We start from the raw sequence: 20,053 nt of genomic DNA on the forward strand, positions 1-20,053 counted from the left end.
GCTGGAAGCTTAATGCATACATTCTGGGTCATGTTTGTAAGAGTGCTGATTCATACAATTCTTCTCCACGTGCAGCATTCTGCAGCAGCGACAATGCAGTAGGGAATAAAGGTGGGGCGTAGCATGAATTCCACTGAGCTTGGTAGGATATGTACTCCAATTATATGGTCAGTAAATTTTGACATATTTAGCATAGGTAGTCATCTTCTGTGTTTAAATACACGCATGCTGAAAATCTGTGTATTGAAAGCTGTGTCTGAAGAACAAGGACATACATACGGCTTGTTATATTTTCTGTGTCCTGCTTTGCTCTCCTGGAGGAAAGGAAGCTTTAGAAGAGATTATCCCTCGGGCTCCCTACTGCTTAACAAGCTTCCATGGTGGTCAGGCAACCTTTTCAAAGAGATCCGGCCATCTCAGTGGCAGACACAATGTCATTGAGCACGATTTTTAGGTAATTATACAGCACTGTCAATGTAAACAGCGTTTTAAGTACCGTATTTATCAGCGTATAACACGCACAGGCGTATAATATGCACCCCAATTTAAGAGGGCAGTTTCAAGGGAAAAAAACTTTTAAATAAACCACTTTGAAGCAAAATAATGGTCATTGAGCATAAATGCAGTGCCCATCTGCAGCATCAGTGCAGCCTAATTTGTGCCCATCTGCAGCTTCATTGCAGCCTAATCTGTGCCCATCTGAAGCTTCATTGCAGCCTGATCTGCGCCCATCTCCCCCATCAATGCAGCTCACCATCTCTCATAGGAAATCACCGAGCCGTCATCTCCTGTTTACTCGGCTCTGTCGGCAGTCACATACACAGTCGCGCCTCAGCCATCGGCATTGCACCAGCTCCTGTGCTAGACAAAACACTGGTCCAATGCCGGTGGCGGAGGCAGGACTCTGTGTGTGTGTCACATGAGAGCAGAGTGGAAAGGAGATGACGGCTCAGTGAATTCCGGTGGCACTTGTCCCCCTCCGAGGTACGCTGACGGCGTATAACGCACACCCATGATTTTCCCCCTATTTTCAGGGGGAAAATGTGCATGTTATACGCCGATAAATACAGTATATTGTACATTCACATCAGCCCCTAAGGAGCTTACAATCTGAGGTCCCTAACTCACATTCATACATACACATACTAGGGCCAATGTGTCTGTGTGGAAGGAAACCCATTCTTTTCTTTGGGTTAGAACTTTGCCCAGGATAGTATAGAACCTGAAAAACTCTTATTTCTACAGTAAGATTAGGGACACATCAGTAAATTTGCCATTTTGCTACAATTAAGATACATCATCTTTATTTGATTTTGCCATGTCTGTATGGGGAAACCTGCCAGGACAGACTTATGGCCAGTGATATACACACAAATATCTATATATTCTGTTCTAGTGATGCCACCATAGTAAATGTCCCTACGGGTTTCTCAAATTCCTGGTGGTTGCACATACTGCTGTACCTGTACATTCTGTACATTTCTGGATTGTAGCAATTTACTTGTAATACTTCTCTTCCCTGCGTAACAAGTGAGGTGCCCCCATGGCTTTGGGCCAACTGTCATTGTGGTCACAGCTGATATCAGGACCGAGTGGAAAAGAGAGGACTAAAGTGATACTAAAGTTTAAAAAAAATAACAATGTTCTACTTGCCTGCTTTGTGCAGAGGTTTCGCACAGAGCAGCCCAGATCCTCCTTTTTTTCTGGTCCCTCGCGGGCGCTCGTGGCCCCTTCCTCCTGCCAAGTCCCCCCACAGCAAACAGTTTTTGGGGGCGGAGGAGGGTTTTGACAGGTACCCACTCGTACCTTCTGGTAAGATCGCTGCATGTTGATCTACGTCATGTCTGACACCCCCCCCCCCCCCCCGCTGCCTTCTGTGTGTCCCAGAAGACCACGGGACCTTTCAGAAAGTACAGCACGACTCGCACATGCCTGAGGGCTTCACTGCCGTTTCCTTTACTTGCAATGCCAGTGCCTGCACCCAAACCCGATGGACAAATCGGCTTAGGGTGCCAACACCGCGGGATCCCTGGAGTATCCTTATATTAAAAGTTAGTAGCTACAGTATTTGATTTTTTGATTTTTTATTTTTTTTACAGGCACTCCGTTTTACTGCATAGAATGCATTAAGATAAAAAAAAACCTTCTGACTTTAGAACAACTTTAACAGTGCACGTTTTGTTGCGACACATATTGCAGAACATGAAATAATATATTTGGTCCCTCAGTATCTTGCTTTTTTCCTTTTTTTTTTTTTTTTTGTCAGGTTGCATGTTCCTCAAGCTGGCCATACACTAGTAACATTTCATTTGAAATGTTTAATTTCCTGCTTTATCTTCTGCATCCTGCGTTGCACTGACCATGTCTGATAAGCAGTTCACTGTGTGCCACAGGATCAGAACTTTTATCTTCTGCATTTCTCTCACCATAATCTTTTGGATATGACGGTTATGAGGTTCTAGCACACAGCAGAACTAAAGGGTGTGGTGATTGTAGTAAAACAGACCTAAAACCACACCTAGGAAAGTTCTGGCATTGTCTCACCTTTTTTTTATTGACCTCTAAAACTAATTTAGTCAAATTACAGTTTTAAGCCAGAAAATGTGCCTCTATTTTATTTCCTTCTATTAAAGCATATCTATGGTCAAGATGTAAAATCATATATTAATTTCCACATAGTATTTCAATTCATTCTAGTTTACTCCTATTAGGCCAGGTTCACACTGGTCCAACACGACAGTTGTATCACTTTGGATTCGACTTTGCCCTGTGACTTAAAGTCCGAAATGCGTCCGACTTCAATGAACAGGGATCCGACTGTGATCTCCAACAATACCAGGCACTGTGTTTGATATGAATCTTTAGGGGGAACTGCACAGGAAAGGGGGTGGGGACAGGCGAGCGCCCCCCCCCCCCCGAACCATACCAGGCCAAATGCCCTCAACATGGGGTGGGTGCTTTGGGGTGGGAGGGACCCTGCCCCCCCCACCCCAAAGCACCTTGTCCCCATGTTAATGAGGCCAAGGGACTCTTTTCAACAACCCTGGCCTTTGGTTGTCAGGGCCTGCGGATGGGGAGCTTATCAGAATCTGAAAGCTCCCTTTAACAAGGGGGCCCCAGATCCCGACCCCCCCCTACCCTATGTGAATGAGTATGGGGTACATACAGTGTCAAAAATAAAACGCATTACACATTCTGCCTCCTCCACTGATGGCTTCTCCTTCTGCTGGTTCTTCTTCCCTCTCCGATTCTTCTCTCTCTGTCCACCGTCTTCTGTCTCTGCTGGGTCTTCTTCCCTATCTTCTCACTCTCTTGCTGGGTCTTCTCTGCTGTGTTCTCCCTCTGTTCTTCTTCCGATGTTGACTTGACGCTCGCTCCTGCTCATGCTGGGTACGCTGTGTGCCATTACTTATGTTGGAGAAGAACCGCCGAGGGCTAGAAGACATCGGCGGAGAGCCAAGAAGACCCGGAGAGGGGAGAAGAACCAGCAGAGGCAGAAGACATCACCGGAGAGGGGAGAAGAACCAGCAGAGGCAGAAGACATCAGCGGAGAAGGCAGACTATGTCACTAGAAGAGCCAGAGAAGAAGTTGGAAGAGACAACAAAACTGCCTTAATAAATTACTTTAAAAATGTGTGTAATATGTTTTATTTTTGACACTTTTTTTTTTTCAGGTAAATGGGTAGGGCAGTGTATTTATCCACATAGGGTGGGGGGCCGTGACGTGGGGGCCACCCTTGTTAAAGGGGGCTTCCAGATTCCGAGAAAGCCCCCCCGCCCACAGACCCTTGTCCTCATCAACATGGGGACATGCCCCAAAGCTCGCTCATCCCCACCCCCTTTCCTGACCTGCCGGGCTGTGTGCTCCTATAAGGGTCTGGTATAGACTGAAGGACCTGGTATGCTCTTGGGGGGGAACCCATGCGGTTTGTTTATTTTTTTTAAATTTGGTGTAGAGTTCCCCTTCAAGAGCCGCAGAGCACAAGTCGCATGCCAAAGTCGGATCAGTTAAGGCGGCGATCTGACTTTGATCTGACTTCAGTGATATTCAATGGGCTGAAATAGGATCAAAGTTGAACCAAAGTAGAGCACTTTCAAAGTCGGACCGACTTGTGTCAGGCCAGTTAAGACGGCTCCCATAGGGAAATACTGATTTTCACACGTCATGCGACATGAGCTCCCAATGTCAGAGCGTTTGTCATACCAGTGTGAACCCAGCCTTAGTCTGAATGATTTTGATGTTTGTTAACAGTTTGTGAAAATCCCCACACATTTACTTCTTAGAATTCTATGACCAGCATTCACTATACCCTGTGAGAAGGCACTGCTGTGCCACAGAATTCATAGAGCCTGCCTTTTGAGCTACAGGGGTGCTGAGGGCATGAGTTTAAGAAGGCAAAGTCAGTACAGGGATAAGTTTGCAGGCAGCAAGGTACCATGGGATATGTAGGGCTCAGAAATGGAAAGTAAACCACAGAGGAGAAGCTGCAAAGCATGCAGGGAATCTAGGAAGTTGTGGAAAGAAATGGCCAGCAGACAGGTAGTACTCAAAACGTAAAAGGAGATTTTTCAAATAATCTTATATTAGATTGTCAAAAATAACTATTGTCTGTATTGCTATTATAGTGCTGATGGTAAATAATACAAGTGTATGCTGTGACCATAGATCTCTTTTTAATGTTTTATCACAGTTCCCAACTGTCCCTGATTTCCAGGGACTGTCCCTGATTTGGAACAAAGTCCCTCTGTCCCTCTTTCCTGCTCATTTCTCCCTCATTTTGGTCTGATCTATACAGCGAAGCTGCGCTGGTAGTGAATGAAATAGGCAAAAAAGTGATCTAGTGAGCAAGTAAACCTGTTGGTTAGGTTAACAAAATAAAATGAAAACCCTACAATATTGAACTAAAAAAGGGTGATCAAAAATACAGGTGTGGTTAAATGCAGTAAACAAGTGAATCCTGTGAGGAGTAAACTATTGAGTGAAATAAAGATAACCAATTCAACAAAAAGTGAATGTCATGAATATTACAATAATGGTAAGTGAGCCAACAAATACAGCAGAAAAATGAAAAATGTGTAAACCTTAAATAAAAACTTAAATGAAAATATGTGAAAGTCTCTTCCATATATATATATATATATATATATATATATATATATATATATATATATATATATATATATATTGTAGACATGTCACTGGAGAAGTGATCGAGGGGGTGTACATCTCACCTAGGTTGCTACACAGTGTGAGATGGTAAATCCAGGATGGATCAGTTTCTCAGCAGCGATATGCTGCTGAGTTGTTATTTAAATTTTGCCGGGCCTGGGTTTATATGGAATGGCAGGTAGGTTTGGTAGAGGGACCTGTCATTCCACATCCCCCGATCCAGTTCTGGGTTTGGGATCAGGTGAGCTTTGATCCTAATTAGCCTGGGAAGCTAAAGGCTCTGCAGAGTCTGCAGGTGATTGCTCAGCCAGGGAATGAACAATCTGTGTGTTGAAGGAAGCTGCAATGACACTCCAGGAACAGTCCAGCAACATGGAGGAGATGCTGAAGCAGTTTATGCAAGTGAGTTTGCAACAACAGCAACGACATGAACAGTCCATGGCTGCACAACAACAACTTATCGAGCACCTGATAGCAAATCGAGAGGCGCCTGTGGTGATGGGAGCCGCTCCAGAGATTTTTTCTGGGAGAAGGACTGTGCAGAAAGCGCTGCAAAAGATGACTGCTGAGGACGATGTTGAGGCCTATCTAACAGTATTTGAGCGCGTGGCTGAGCGAGAGAAGTTACCAGCCGCTGAGTGGGCAGAAGTAATTGCGCCCTATTTAACAGGTGAACCCCAAAAGGCCTACTATGACCTCAGTGAGCAAGAGGTTAAGGACTATACTCGGCTAAAAGAGGAGATACTTGCCCGACTAGGAGTTACTACTGCAGTCCGTGCCCGGAGGGTACGCAACTGGAGCTACAGTCTGGACAAATCAGCGAGGTCCCAGATGTATGACCTAATCCATTTGGCAAGAAAGTGGTTGGAGCCAGACACTTCTACTCCTGCACAAATCCTAGAGAAGGTCGTGATGGATCGCTACCTCCGAGCCCTTCCTACTGACTTGCAACGCTGGGTGGGACAAGGTGATCCTAAGAATGCAAACGAACTTGTCAACCTTGTGGAGAGGTTCCAGGCGACTGAGGACTACCTCCGTGATGTTCCTGCAGCATCTTCACCTCCCCAGAGCGCCAGATCTGTGCCGTCGGCTGGTAAGAGACTTCCATCTATTGGGGGAGTGTGGAGGGGTGCTGATGGGGGGAAAAGGGCTCAAGTGGTGTCTCAGGGACAAAAGACTGGTGATGGTCCCGGGTGGCTAAGGGGCTCTCGAAAAGACTCCTTGCCAAAGAGACCAGGCCCTATCCAGTGTTGGAGATGTCATGAGGCGGGACACGTGTCGGCCCATTGCCCTCTTACCTCTGAACCCATGGAATGTGACGCTAGCCGGCGTCAGTCGCTATTTGCGGAACCATCTTGTGCTGCAGTTCCTGGACTAGAGACTGAACCGCAAATCTGCGATATTACAATCAATGACTTTCCTGTTAAAGCGTTAATGGACTCAGGAAGCCTTGTAACCTTGGTGCATGCTAGCCTGGTGACTGGGGACTTAGAGTCTAAAAAGCATATGAGCGTTGTGTGTATACATGGTGATACAAAAGTGTACCCTATAGTGCTGGCTAAAGTCGGGACTGAACAAGGCACAGTACAATATGAAGTGGGTGTGGTTAAAAACCTCATGCATAATGTAATATTGGGGCGCGATTTTCCTTTATTCTGGGCTCTCTGGGAAAAAAGAAAAATCCCCAAAAGGAGTGAGGATACCTCTAAGGTGGTTGCCTTGTCCACGGTGAATGATAAAAGTGTGCAGGATGAAAATGATTGTTTTCCTTTGCAGGTCCTGGCTGGGGAGGAGGAGGCTCCTCCCACTGAGCAAAATATACTAGATTTAGAGGTGTCTAGCGATAATTTTGGGACTGCACAATTACAGGACCCCACTCTCAAAAATGCGAGAGAGCAGGTTGCTGTTATGAACGGGGTACCTCAGGAACCAGATGCTGAAAAAAGATTTCCACATTTTTCGGTGACTAATGATCTTTTCTATAGAGTTAATAAGGTTAAGGATGAGATTGTGGAACAGCTTCTGGTACCTAAGCCGTACCGGCGTCAGGTGCTTGACATGGCACATAACCATGTTCTTGGGGGACACTTGGGGACTGACAAAACGCGAGAGAGGGTTCTCCAGAGGTTTTTTTGGCCGGCCATATATGATGACATTAAAAAATACTGTGAGTCGTGCCCCACATGTCAGGTTAGTGCCCCAGTGTCACATTTTCGCAGTCCTTTGGTTTCGCTCCCTATTATAGAGGTGCCTTTTGAGCGTATTGCCATGGATTTAGTGGGTCCCATTGTAAAGTCAGCTAGAGGACACCAGTATATTTTGGTAGTCCTGGATTATGCGACCCGCTATCCTGAGGCTGTACCCTTAAGAAACACTGCATCTAAAACAATTGCACGTGAGTTGTTTTATATGTTCTCTAGGACTGGGATCCCCAAAGAAATCCTAACTGACCAAGGTACGCCATTTATGTCGAAAGTAATGAAGGAATTATGCAGACTATTTAAAATCTCACACATCCGTACCTCTGTGTACCACCCCCAGACGGACGGATTGGTGGAGAGATTTAATAAAACTTTGAAACATATGTTGAAGAAAGTGGTGGCAAAAGATGGTCGTGACTGGGATCATTTATTACCCTACCTCATGTTTGCTATTAGGGAGGTGCCCCAAGCGTCCACAGGGTTCTCACCATTCGAGTTGGTCTATGGTCATCACCCTAGGGGTCTACTAGACATTGCAAAAGAGACATGGGAGAATGAGTCCACCCCATACAAGAGTGTTATTGAGCATGTAGCACAAATGCAGGACCGTATAGCCACTATAATGCCCCTGGTAAGGGAACACCTCCAGAGGGCTCAAGAGGCCCAAAGTAGAATTTACAACCGGTCCGCAAGAATCAGGACATTCAACCCAGGCGATAGGGTCCTTATACTAGTCCCCACTGTTGAGAGTAAATTCTTGGCGAAGTGGCAAGGTCCCTATGAAATTGTTGAAAAGGTCAGTGAGGTGAACTACAAGGTGCACCAACCAGGTAGAAGGAAGCCTTTCCAAGTTTATCACATAAACTTGATCAAGCCCTGGAAAGACAGGGAATCCTTGGTGGCGACAAATACTGTTAATAATTTGTCACCACCAATCCCTCCAGTCAAGGTAGGTGATACTCTATCAGTGTCACAGAAACAGGAGGCTCAGGAATTTTTACAGAAAAACAAAAACAAGTTCTCTGACCTCCCAGGGCGTACACACCTCATCCATCATCACATTGAAACTGAGCCTAGAAGCAGAGTAAACCTTAAGCCCTATAGGATACCCGAGGCACGTAGGGAAGCCGTATCTGCCGAGGTAAAACGTATGCTTGCTCTGGGGGTAATTGAGGTGTCACAGAGTGAATGGTCAAGCCCAATTGTGCTAATCCCAAAGCCCAATGGAACTTGGAGGTTCTGTAACGATTTCAGAAAGTTGAATGAGATCTCCAAGTTCGATGCGTATCCTATGCCCAGGGTAGATGAGTTGATTGAGAAGTTGGGTAACGCCAGGTACATAACCACCCTCGATCTCACAAAGGGCTACTGGCAGATTCCACTTTCTGGTGAGGCTAAAGAGAAAACTGCATTCTCCACCCCTGATGGGCTATTCCAGTATGTAGTGATGCCATTCGGGTTACATGGAGCGCCTGCAACTTTCCAGAGGTTGATGGACTTGATTCTGCGACCACATCGTGATTACTCAGCTGCCTACCTCGATGATGTGGTCATTTTTAGCCCTGATTGGGAAAGTCACCTCTGTAAGGTACAGGCCGTGTTGGATGCCATAAGTGATGCGGGGTTGACCATAAATGCCGAGAAGTGTGCTCTAGCCCTAGAAGAGGCCAAATATCTAGGCTACATTATTGGGAGAGGGTTGATTAAGCCACAGCTAAATAAAATTGAGGCAATACAGAATTGGCCTAGACCCCTGACAAGGAAACAGGTTAGAGCTTTCCTGGGTATTACGGGTTATTACCGTAGATTTGTGCCGAACTTTGCCTCAGTTGCTGCTCCACTAACTGACTTGACAAAGGGCGGAAAGACAGCAATGGTCACGTGGACCCCAGAGGCCGAGAAGGCTTTCCAAAGCCTTAAGTCTGCCTTGTGCCAACCACCTGTCTTAGTTACCCCCGATTTCAGGCGAGAATTTCTGGTCCAGACAGATGCCTCTAACACAGGCTTAGGTGCAGTACTCTCACAAATAGTGAATGGTGAGGAGCATCCGGTGACGTACTTGAGTAGAAAACTAACCCCGGCCGAGAAAAATTATGCCATTGTGGAGCGAGAATGTTTGGCAGTAAAGTGGGCCCTAGAATCGTTAAAGTATTACTTGCTAGGCAGGAAATTCAAGTTGGTGACAGACCATGCCCCCCTAACATGGATGAAGTTAAACAAGGAGAGAAATGCAAGAGTGACTAGATGGTTTCTCTCCCTACAAAACTTTAATTTCACTGTGGAACACAGGCCAGGGAAATTACAGGCAAATGCTGACGCATTGTCGAGGGTGAGTTGTCTGTGGGGACAAAAGGCTCAGCCCTCCGGTCTGAAAAAGAGGGGGGGGATATGTAGACATGTCACTGGAGAAGTGATCGAGGGGGTGTACATCTCACCTAGGTTGCTACACAGTGTGAGATGGTAAATCCAGGATGGATCAGTTTCTCAGCAGCGATATGCTGCTGAGTTGTTATTTAAATTTTGCCGGGCCTGGGTTTATATGGAATGGCAGGTAGGTTTGGTAGAGGGACCTGTCATTCCACATCCCCCGATCCAGTTCTGGGTTTGGGATCAGGTGAGCTTTGATCCTAATTAGCCTGGGAAGCTAAAGGCTCTGCAGAGTCTGCAGGTGATTGCTCAGCCAGGGAATGAACAATCTGTGTGTTGAAGGAAGCTGCAAGCACTGCCACTGCTGGAGCTAAAACCCACCCTGCGATATCCAGGTGAAAGACGCTGTGTTTGTAAGTGTCAGATAGGTGAGCAGAACCTGTTAGTAAGCGCCCAGCCGGGCTAGGACTTTTATTTTTGTTGTACTTAGAAAGCACGGTGTTGCTGTATATTTTGTTTGCTGGACTGTTTGTACCACGAATAAACGCCAAGATCTGCTTTATAAATTCCAAGTCTGCTGTGAACTGTCTCCAAACACACCCTACCCCGGGAAGATCCCTTACAATATATATATATATATATATATATATATATATATATATATATATATATATATATATATATATATATATATATATATATATATATATATATATATATATATATATATAGATATATATATATATATATATATATATATATATATATATATATATATATATATATATATATATATATATGACACACACGCGTACATCTATGTGTATGTATGCAGTAAAAATGCGCTTTTTTTGTGGGTTTAACCAATTATTATATATTTTTTTTCAGATTTTTGCGTCTTAAAGCGGTACATTGTTTTGTATAGAAATTTGGTGTTTTATATTGTAGGCCTGTAATTCTTAGTAATAACACGCTTAAGTCTGTCCAAACAAGAGTCTAGTATATATCTTGGGTATGAAAAAGTTTGACACACGAAATCATACAGTGGTGTGAAAAAGTGTTTGCCCCCTTCCTCATTTCCTGTTCCTTTGCATGTTTGTCACACTTAAGTGTTTCGGAACATCAAACCAATTTAAACAATAGTCAAGGACAACACAAGTAAACACAAAATGCAATTTGTAAATGAAGGTGTTTATTATTAAAGGTGAAAAAAAATCCAAACCATCATGGCCCTGTGTGAAAAAGTGATTGCCCCCCTTGTTAAAACATACTATAACTGTGGTTGTCCACACCTGAGTTCAATTTCTCTAGCCACACCCAGGCCTGATTATTGCCACACCTGTTCACAATCAAGGCATCACTTAAATAGGAGCTGCTTGACACAGTAAGGTCCACCAGAAGATCCTTAAAAGCTACACATCATGCCGAGACCCAAAGAAATTCAGGAACAATTGAGAAAGAAAGTAATTGAGATCTATCAGTCTGGAAAGGGTTATAAAGCCATTTCCAAAGCTTTGGGAATCCAGCGAACCACAGTGAGAGCCATTATCCACAAATGGTGAAGACATGGAACAGTGGTGAACCTTCCCAGGAGTGGCCGGCCGCCCAAAATTACCCCAAGAGCGCAGCGACGACTCATCCAAGAGGTCACAAAAGACCCCACAACAACGTCCAAGGAACTGCAGGCCTCACTTGCCTCAGTTAAGGTCAGCGTTCATGCCTCCACCATCAGGAAAAGACTGGGCAAAAATGGCCTGCATGGCAGAGTTCCAAGGAAAAAAACACTGCTGAGCAAAAAGAACATCAAAGCTCGTCTCAGTTTCTCCACAACACATCTTGATGATCCCCAAGACTTTTGGGACAACATTCTGTGGACCGATGAGACAAAAGTGGAACTCTTTGGAAGGTGTGTGTCCAAGTATATCTGGCGTAGAAGGAACACTGCATTTCATAAAAAGAACATTATACCAACAGTAAAATATGGTGGTGGTAGTGTGATGGTCTGGGGCTGTTTTGCTGCTTCAGGACCTGGAAGACTTGCCGTGATAAAAGGAACTATGAATTCTGCTGTCTACCAAGAGATCCTGAAGGAGAATGTCCGACCATCTGTTCATGTACTCAAGCTGAAACGAACTTGGTTTCTGCAGCAGGACAATGATCCTAAACACACCAGCAAGTCCACCACCGAATGGCTGAAGAAAAACAAAATGAAGACTTTGGAGTGGCCTAGCCAAAGTCCTGACCTGAATCCTATTGAGATGTTGTGGTATGACCTTAAAAAGGCCGTTCATGCTCGAAAACCCTCTAATGTAACTGAATTAGGACAATTCTGCAAAGATGAGTGGGCCAAAATTCCTCCAGGACGCTGTAAAAGCCTCATTGCACGTTATCGCAAACGCTTGGTTGCAGTTGTTGCTGCTAAGGCTGGCCCAACCAGTTATTAGGTTTAGGGGGCAATCACTTTTTCACACAGGGCCATGATGGTTTGGATTTTTTTTCACCTTTTAATAATAAACACCTTCATTTACAAATTGCATTTTGTGTTTACTTGTGTTGTCCTTGACTATTGTTTAAATTGGTTTGATGTTCCGAAACACTTAAGTGTGACAAACATGCAAAGGAACAGGAAATGAGGAAGGGGGCAAACACTTTTTCACACCACTGTAAATTATAATAAATAACTATAAATTTTATAAAAAATTATATAATAATAAAATGAATTTCCTCAAGATTCACTATCTCTCAATTCTGCAACTGTTCTAATTTACTATCGCTATTTTTTAGCTGGTCTAAAACCACTTTTGACGTAAAGGGACACTTTTTTTGGTTGCTATGGACAATCTCAAGTTTCCAGGCAGAAAGAACAGTATATATAATATAAAACTGCATGCAGGGCACTGGACAAAGAGGATGTGAAATGATTTGATACAGTAATGTAATCTGTAAGATTACAATGTACTGTATGTGTTATGTTTTGTGTACTTTTTTGAATTTGCCGCTGCGCTCCGCGCCCCATGCATTGCGAAGCTCGCAGGGAATGGAGCCCGGCACACAGAGCATCGGGTGGAGGACACAGCTCGCAGACACAACGGGGGACATTGCAGAATCCTACAGGATCCTGGTGACAAGGTAGGTAAGCTATACCAGGATCCTGAGATGTAATCCCAAGTGTGGCTCGGGGTTACCGCTCTTGGTACTGAAAATTAACCCTGAGCCACACTCAGGATTATCGCCAGGGAGGTTAAAGGGGGTGTGTCCTATGCCTACATACTTTTGCTAATAGGTGTCCCTCATTCCCATCCTAGCCCAAATGTACCATATTTCTAGTTTTAGACTAATGCCCCATACACATGGTCAGATTTTTCAATGGGAGCTTTTTGTTGGAAATTCCGGACGTGTGTAGGCGCCATCAGACATTTTCCATCGGAATTTCCGTCACACGAAATTTGAAATCTGGATCTCAAATTTTCCGACAACAAAATCCGTTGTTGGAAATTCCGATCGTGTGTACACAATTCTGATGCACAAAGTTCCACGAATGCTCGGGATCAAGCAGAAGAGCCACACTGGCTATTGAACTTTTTTTTTTTTCTCGGCTCATCGTAATTGTTGTACGTCACCGCGTTCTTGACATTCACAATTTCTGACCAACTTTGTGTGACCGTGTGTATGCAAGACAAGTTTGAGACAACATCTATCAGAAAAAATCCATGGATTTTGTTGTCGGAATGTCCGATCAATGTCCGATCGTGTGTATGCGGCATAAGTGTGAAAGGGTTAGTAACCTATTTCTCTTGGTGTTCCTACTTGAAAGATTTTTCCTTACTTCCTGTCCTGGGGACAAAACGAAAATGTAGAAGAAATCTCCTAGAAGTAGTAGAATCCACCTTTCACAATAGTTATATGTAAAGATTTATTTTATTGATGTTTCTTGAATAAATAACTGGTTTACGTTGTTAAAAATTGTAATGAAAGGCAAAACATTTGTGTATACATATAAATAAACATTATACATCACCTTTTTTTTTTTTTTTTTTTATCACATTCGCTCTGTTCTTAGCCACATAAGAGCTGGGGGAGGAGAAGCAACAGTGCACTGATCTTCCCAGGGAATGGCTGGGGGTGTGTCAGCACAGCTAGAGAACTGACCACAGTGTGTTCTCATGCTTAGTGTGGTCAGTTTTTAATAGGAAAGCAGAGGGACTGGCAGGATCACCAGGGATTTCACACAAAGAAAGTGATACAAAGAGAACAGGATACTTTTTCATACAAGTACATGGTACAGCAGGCACATATCAGGAATATAAAGCTTTGGGGTAACAAACACTTTACCCATTTAAGGACCGGAAGGATTTGGCCCTTAATGACCAGGCCATTTTTTGCGATACGGCACTGCGTCGCTTTAACTATCAGTTGCGTGGTCATACAACACTGTACCTTTCCCCACAAATAGAGATTTCTTTTGGTGGTATTTGATCACCTCTGCGGTTTTTATTTTTTGCGCTATAAACAAACAGAGCAACCATTTTGAAAAAGAAAATAAATTTTTTCGTCAGTTTAGGCCAATTTATATATTCGTCGACATATTTTTGGTAAAAAATAGGCAATAGGCGTATGTTGATTGGTTTGCGCAAAAGTTATCGTGTTTACAAACGATGGGATAGATTTATGGACTTTTATTTATTTTTCTGTTTTGCTTCTACAGGTTATGGCGGCGATCTGCGATTTTTAGTGGGACTGCGACATTGCGGCAGACAAATCTCATCCCAAATGACACATTTTGGAAATCAGTGTCATTACTTTGATCAGTGTTATAAAAATGCACTGATTAATGTAAAAATTACACTGGCAGGGAAGGAGTTAACACTAGGTGGCGATCAAGGGGTTAACTGTGTTCCCTATGTGTGTTTTTAACTGTAGGGGGGATGGGCTGCCTGGGACATGACAGAGATCACTGTTCCCAATCACTGGGAACAGTAGATCTGTCATGTCTCCTGTCAGAATGGTGATCCGCCCTGTTTACAAAGGCAGATCCCCGTTCTGCCTCTGTGCATAAAGATCCTGGGCACGCTTCCGCAGCTCACAGCGACTGCAATCTCACATGCACGGACCGACGTACAGGTACGTCGGTTCGCGCAGGAGAGCCAGCCTGCCACAGTAAATGTATGCAAGCTGGTTGGCAAGTTGTTAATTAACTGGTTGCTGACCACCGGCCGTCAAATGACGGCCAGGCGGCGCAGCTATTGTGGCGGGAGGCCGTCATATGACGGCCTCCCGTTTAACAGGGAATGCGCACAATCGTGCGCGCGCATCCCTGTTTCTTCGGTGGCGGCGTGTCATGGAGACACCGCTCGCCACCGAACAGGGTGAACAGCCATTGGTTATGGCTGTTTACCACGTGATCAGCCGTGATGAAGTCATGGCTGATCACAGATGGTCACACCCAGGCTGTGCACGGCGCGATCGCGAGCGTGCTGCTCGTGCACGTCGGTGGCGGCGTGTTCCCCGGGAACACTGCTCGTCACCGACGCTGGTAAACAGCCATTGCCCTGCTGTTTACCCACGTGATCGGCTGTGATCTTTTCACAGCCGATCACTAAAATGTAAACAAACCGCGGTAACGAGATGTTACCGGGTTGTTCTCCTCACACACCGATCGTGTGTGAGGAGGAGATTGCGGTAACATCTCGTTACCGCCTACAGTGTACACCAATCACACTGATTGCCCCCCCCCCCCCCCCAATAAAGAGGACGTGTCACCACCCAACATAGTACCTGTCAATCACAGTCCATCAGAGTACCTGTCACAGCCAATCAGAGTACCCAAGTACCTGTCCCAGCCCATCAGAGTACCCTAGTACCTGTCCCGGCACATCAGAGTACCCGAGTACCTGTCCCGGCACATCAGAGTACCCGAGTACCTGTCACAGCCCATCAGAGTACCCGAGTACCTGTCACGGCTCATCAGAGTACCCGAGTACCTGTCACGGCCCATCAGAGTACCCGAGTACCTGTCACGGCCCATCAGAGTACCCGAGTACCTGTCACGGCCCATCAGAGTACCCGAGTACCTGTCACAGTCCATCAGGGTAACCGAGTACCTGTCACAGTCCATCAGGGTACCCGAGTACCTGTCCCAGTTCATCTCAGTACCCGAGTACCTGTCACAGTCCATATGAGTACCTGTCACCGCCCTTCAGAGTACCCAAATACCAGTCACCAAGCCATCAGAGTACCTGTCACCAGGCCATCAGAGTACCCCGAGTACCTGTCACCAGGCCATCAGAGTACCCCGAGTACCTGTCACCAGGCCATCAGAGTACCCCGAGTACCTGTCACCAGGCCATCAGAGTACCCCGAGTACCTGTCACCAGGCCATCAGAGTACCCCGAGTACCTGTCACCAGGCCATCAGAGTACCCCGAGTACCTGTCACCAGGCCATCAGAGTACCCGAGTACCTGTCACCAGGCCATCAGAGTACCCGAGTACCTGTCACCAGGCCATCAGAGTACCCGAGTACCTGTCACCAGGCCATCAGAGTACCCGAGTACCTGTCACCAGGCCATCAGAGTACCCGAGTACCTGTCACCAGGCCATCAGAGTACCCGAGTACCTATCTCCAGCCCGTCAGAGTACCCCAGTACCTATTTGCAGCCCATGTCTCATAGAATATACGTTGGGGTGTTTGCTTTCCAAAATTGGGTCATTTTGTGGGTAATTTCACTGTCCTGGTGCTCCTGGACCTTCAAAAGTGTGATGGGTAGGAATGAAATGAGATGTGTCATTTATGCTCCTAGAACGCCTGAACGTACTACTTCCATGTTCGGCCTCTCTATGTGACCAGGCTGTGTAAAAGTCCTACACATGTGGTATCGTCATACTCGGGAGGAGTAGCAGAATGTGTTTTGGGGTGTCATTATTGCTATATACATGCTATGTGTTAGAAATATCTTATAAATTGACAATTTTGTGTAAAAAAAAAAAATGCGTTTTAATTTTTTTCCACATATTCCAAAAACTTATGGAAAAAAATTAACCATTCAAAAGACTCATTATGCCTCACAGATTATATGTTGGGGTGTTTGCTTTCCAAAATGGGGTAATTTTATGGGCAATTCCATTGTCCTGGTACTCCAGGGCCTTCAAAAATGTAATAGGTGGTTGAGAAATGAGATGCGTCATTTTTGCTTGTAGAACATCTGAAGGTACTACATCAATGTTGGTGCTCTGTATGTGGCCAGGCTGTGTAAAAGTCTCACACATGTGGTATTGCCGTACTCGGGAAGAGCAGCAGAATGTATTTTGGGGTGTAATTTGTTGTATGCATATGTTGTGTGTGAGAAATAACCTGATAATATGACAATTTTGTAAAAAAAAATAATAATAAAAAAAAAAAACTTCATTTTGCAAAGAATTGTGGGAAAAAATGACAACTTAAAAAAACTCACCATGCTACTTACTTAATACCTTGGAATGTCTACTTTGTAAAAAGGGGTCATTTGGGGGGTATTTGTACTTTATTGACTTGTCAGTGTCTCAAGAAATGATACACCTGATGTACTGAAGGCCTGATCAGATGTGATGAATTTTCAGTGATTGGCACCATAGTTTGTAGACTCTATAACTTTCACAAAGACCAAATAATATACACTAATGTGGGTTATTTTTTACCAAAGATATGTAGCAGTATAAATTTTGTCCAAAATGTATGAAGAAAAATTACTAATTAGCAAAAATTTATGACAGAAACAAAGAAAAAGGCATTTTTTTTCACAAAATGTACGTTTTATTTTATTTATAGCACAAAAAATTAAAAACTCACTAGTGATTAAATACCGCTAAAAGAAAGCTCTATTTGTGTGGAAAAAAGGACGCAAGTTTCATATGGGTACAGTGTTGCATGACTGAGTAATTGTCATTCAAACTGTGAGAGCGCTGAAAGCTGAAAATTGGTCTGGTCAGGAAGGGGGTGTAACTGCACTGTATTGAGGTGGTTAATGACCTAATTTAGGTAGAACTTCTTGATTTCTAAATGTGCAAGAACTTACCTTTGTTCCTTTTTTTATATAGTGTTATAGAGTTTCAAAATACATTATTTGTGATCAAAAATTTAACTGGTGTTTAACCCGCATCCTTCAGTTTAAAAATTGAGGGAACCAGGCAGAAAATTTTCAGTGGAACAGCAAGCTGCATCCATTCAGATGAATTGTCTGTTGAGGTATTTTGAAGGTCAGCAGAGCCGCCTGTCAAAATACAATAGCAGCAGTGGGAGAATTATCCATCCGTGCTGTATTGCATCAGGTTAAAAAGAAAAATTATATGGCCTGCTTTGGTGAGTGGAAACTTGCACTACAAAGTGTAAAGTGTTTGTTGCCCATGGCAACCAATCTTGCTTTACCGTTAGACACTTTTTTCAGCGTATGATGTCTATTAGCTGTGTGTTGCACTGAAATTGGTTGTGTAGAATGATTTTGCTGTACGGTTACAGTCATGTCATCCTTGTCTTTCAGTGAGGTTTCCATATTTTATTGACCTGAAAAGGCCTCATGATCAAGGGTTAAACCATACCTGCAATTTTTACTTGGAACCAGAAGAAGATGAATCTATTGGTGTCTGGTAAGTTGTGTCTTTATTATCTCTTTGATCTGTATGCTGTTCAGTGTAGGACATGGCTTCCATACATGGGAAGAGGTGAGGCCACAGAAGAAATGGCAGCTCCTGCAGTGGTAGAACATACATAATGATAAACACTACAGGAGCTTTACGTTCATTGTTTAGTACATCTAGCTGCACTTGCAGATACATTTTTTTTTCTTGTGCTGATAAATCTTAGCTGTACTTGGCATTATTATTATTAGAGGAATGCAAAATTCAAAAACATTTTCCGACATGGCTAAACTAAGGCAAAACTTTAGTTTTTAGTGCTGTCTGTGTCCCCATTAGGAAGATTTACCCACTCTATTTGTCATGGTTACCGTTATCAGAAAAGTAAAAGAAAATCCCAAATTTTGGGTTGTCACTGGATGCAGTGTTAATTTTGGCTGCAAATTTAGATTTCTTTTTAATCTAAAGCCTCGCACACACAATCGGATTTTCCGCAGACAAAAACCTCAGACTTTTGTCTGAAGGCGTGTGCCTGGATTTTGTCTTGCATACAAATGGCAAGGAATTGACGGCCAACAAACACGAACGTAGTGACGTACTATGTGGTTTTTCAGCTCTTTAGGCCTCGTGCACACGAGACGCTGTTAAACGCGTGTTCAGATGCAGTTGGACACTTTTTTCAACTGCCCCTGAACTCATTCAATGTTATCCTATGTGTCCATGCACACAGTCTCGTTTTTTGCCGTTTTTATGCAGAGTTGCGTTTAACCTCGTTTTTCCAGAAGCAAAAAAATGGGTTTAGACGCAAAAATTTCCACGTTTCAGACGCAAAACGCAGCTAAACGCGGCACCCGCATTTAGCCGCGTTTGCGTTTTATAAGCGTTTTTAAAGGAACCCAATTTTTTGGACCTGAAAACTCAGAAATATATGATTGAAAAGTCAAAGTCAAGGACTTTACTGCATCTGAGAATGACATTTTGTAACCCGACTTTGGGGGCCCATATCTTGGGGCCAGGAACCCCAAATTAAGTATACCGACACTGTGGAACTAGCACTACAACATATCCAAATTTGAGGTTGCTATCACCAAGTGACCCCGAGATAGGGGGCCCCAAAGTCAGGTCGGAAAATGTCATGCACTTTTCTGCATCAGAGATCCATGGCCTCAAAGTCAACTGTGACCATCTGCGGCAATGTAATTTGGTCATTAGGGTTGGGTGTTATGGTAAGTGGTTATCCATTAGGGTTAGAGTTATTGTTTAGGATTAAGGGTTGGATTAGGGTTAGTGTAAGGGATAGGGTTAGCTGTTAGGGGTAGGGTTAGTGGTTAGTGTTAGGGTTATTGTTTAGGGTTAGGGGTAGGGTTAGGGGTTAGGCTTAGGATTCTGGATATTTTAATAAGGCATTAAAAAATATTATATTACCATATACAGCAGCAAAGAATTAAAATATATTAATCAATACATATTTCACAATAAAAATATATTAAAAAATTGGCCAAGTAAATTTAAAACAATTATAAAAAATCTAATGTAACATAGATTTGCTTTTAAATAAAACAATTTGAAACTAGAAAAAATGAATAAAAAATATATTAAGATTAAGAAAAAAACTATTTTAATATTGTTTTATATTAGAAATAATGAAAACATTTTAAAATTGCCACAAGAAACAGACATTATTTTTTCTTAAAGGACAGAGAAAAAAAT

The 20,053-nt window shown here is 43.7% G+C and overlaps 1 protein-coding gene across 2 annotated transcripts in view; it reads left to right on the plus strand.

Annotated features, from left to right (window-relative positions):
- ABHD12 (abhydrolase domain containing 12, lysophospholipase) overlaps positions 1 to 20,053 on the plus strand; it is a 223,156-nt gene that overhangs the window by 105,246 nt on the left and 97,857 nt on the right. For both annotated transcript variants that reach the window (XM_077486185.1, XM_077486184.1), the window contains exon 3: positions 18,250 to 18,355. In XM_077486185.1, the coding sequence (XP_077342311.1) occupies positions 18,250 to 18,355 (106 nt within the window). The remainder of the gene's footprint in view (positions 1 to 18,249; positions 18,356 to 20,053) is intronic.

This window comes from Lithobates pipiens, unplaced genomic scaffold (genome assembly GCF_037356315.1).
Source record: "Lithobates pipiens isolate NorthernLeopardFrog02 unplaced genomic scaffold, aLitPip1_a1.2 Scaffold_18, whole genome shotgun sequence".
Taxonomy (NCBI): Eukaryota; Metazoa; Chordata; class Amphibia; order Anura; family Ranidae; genus Lithobates; species Lithobates pipiens.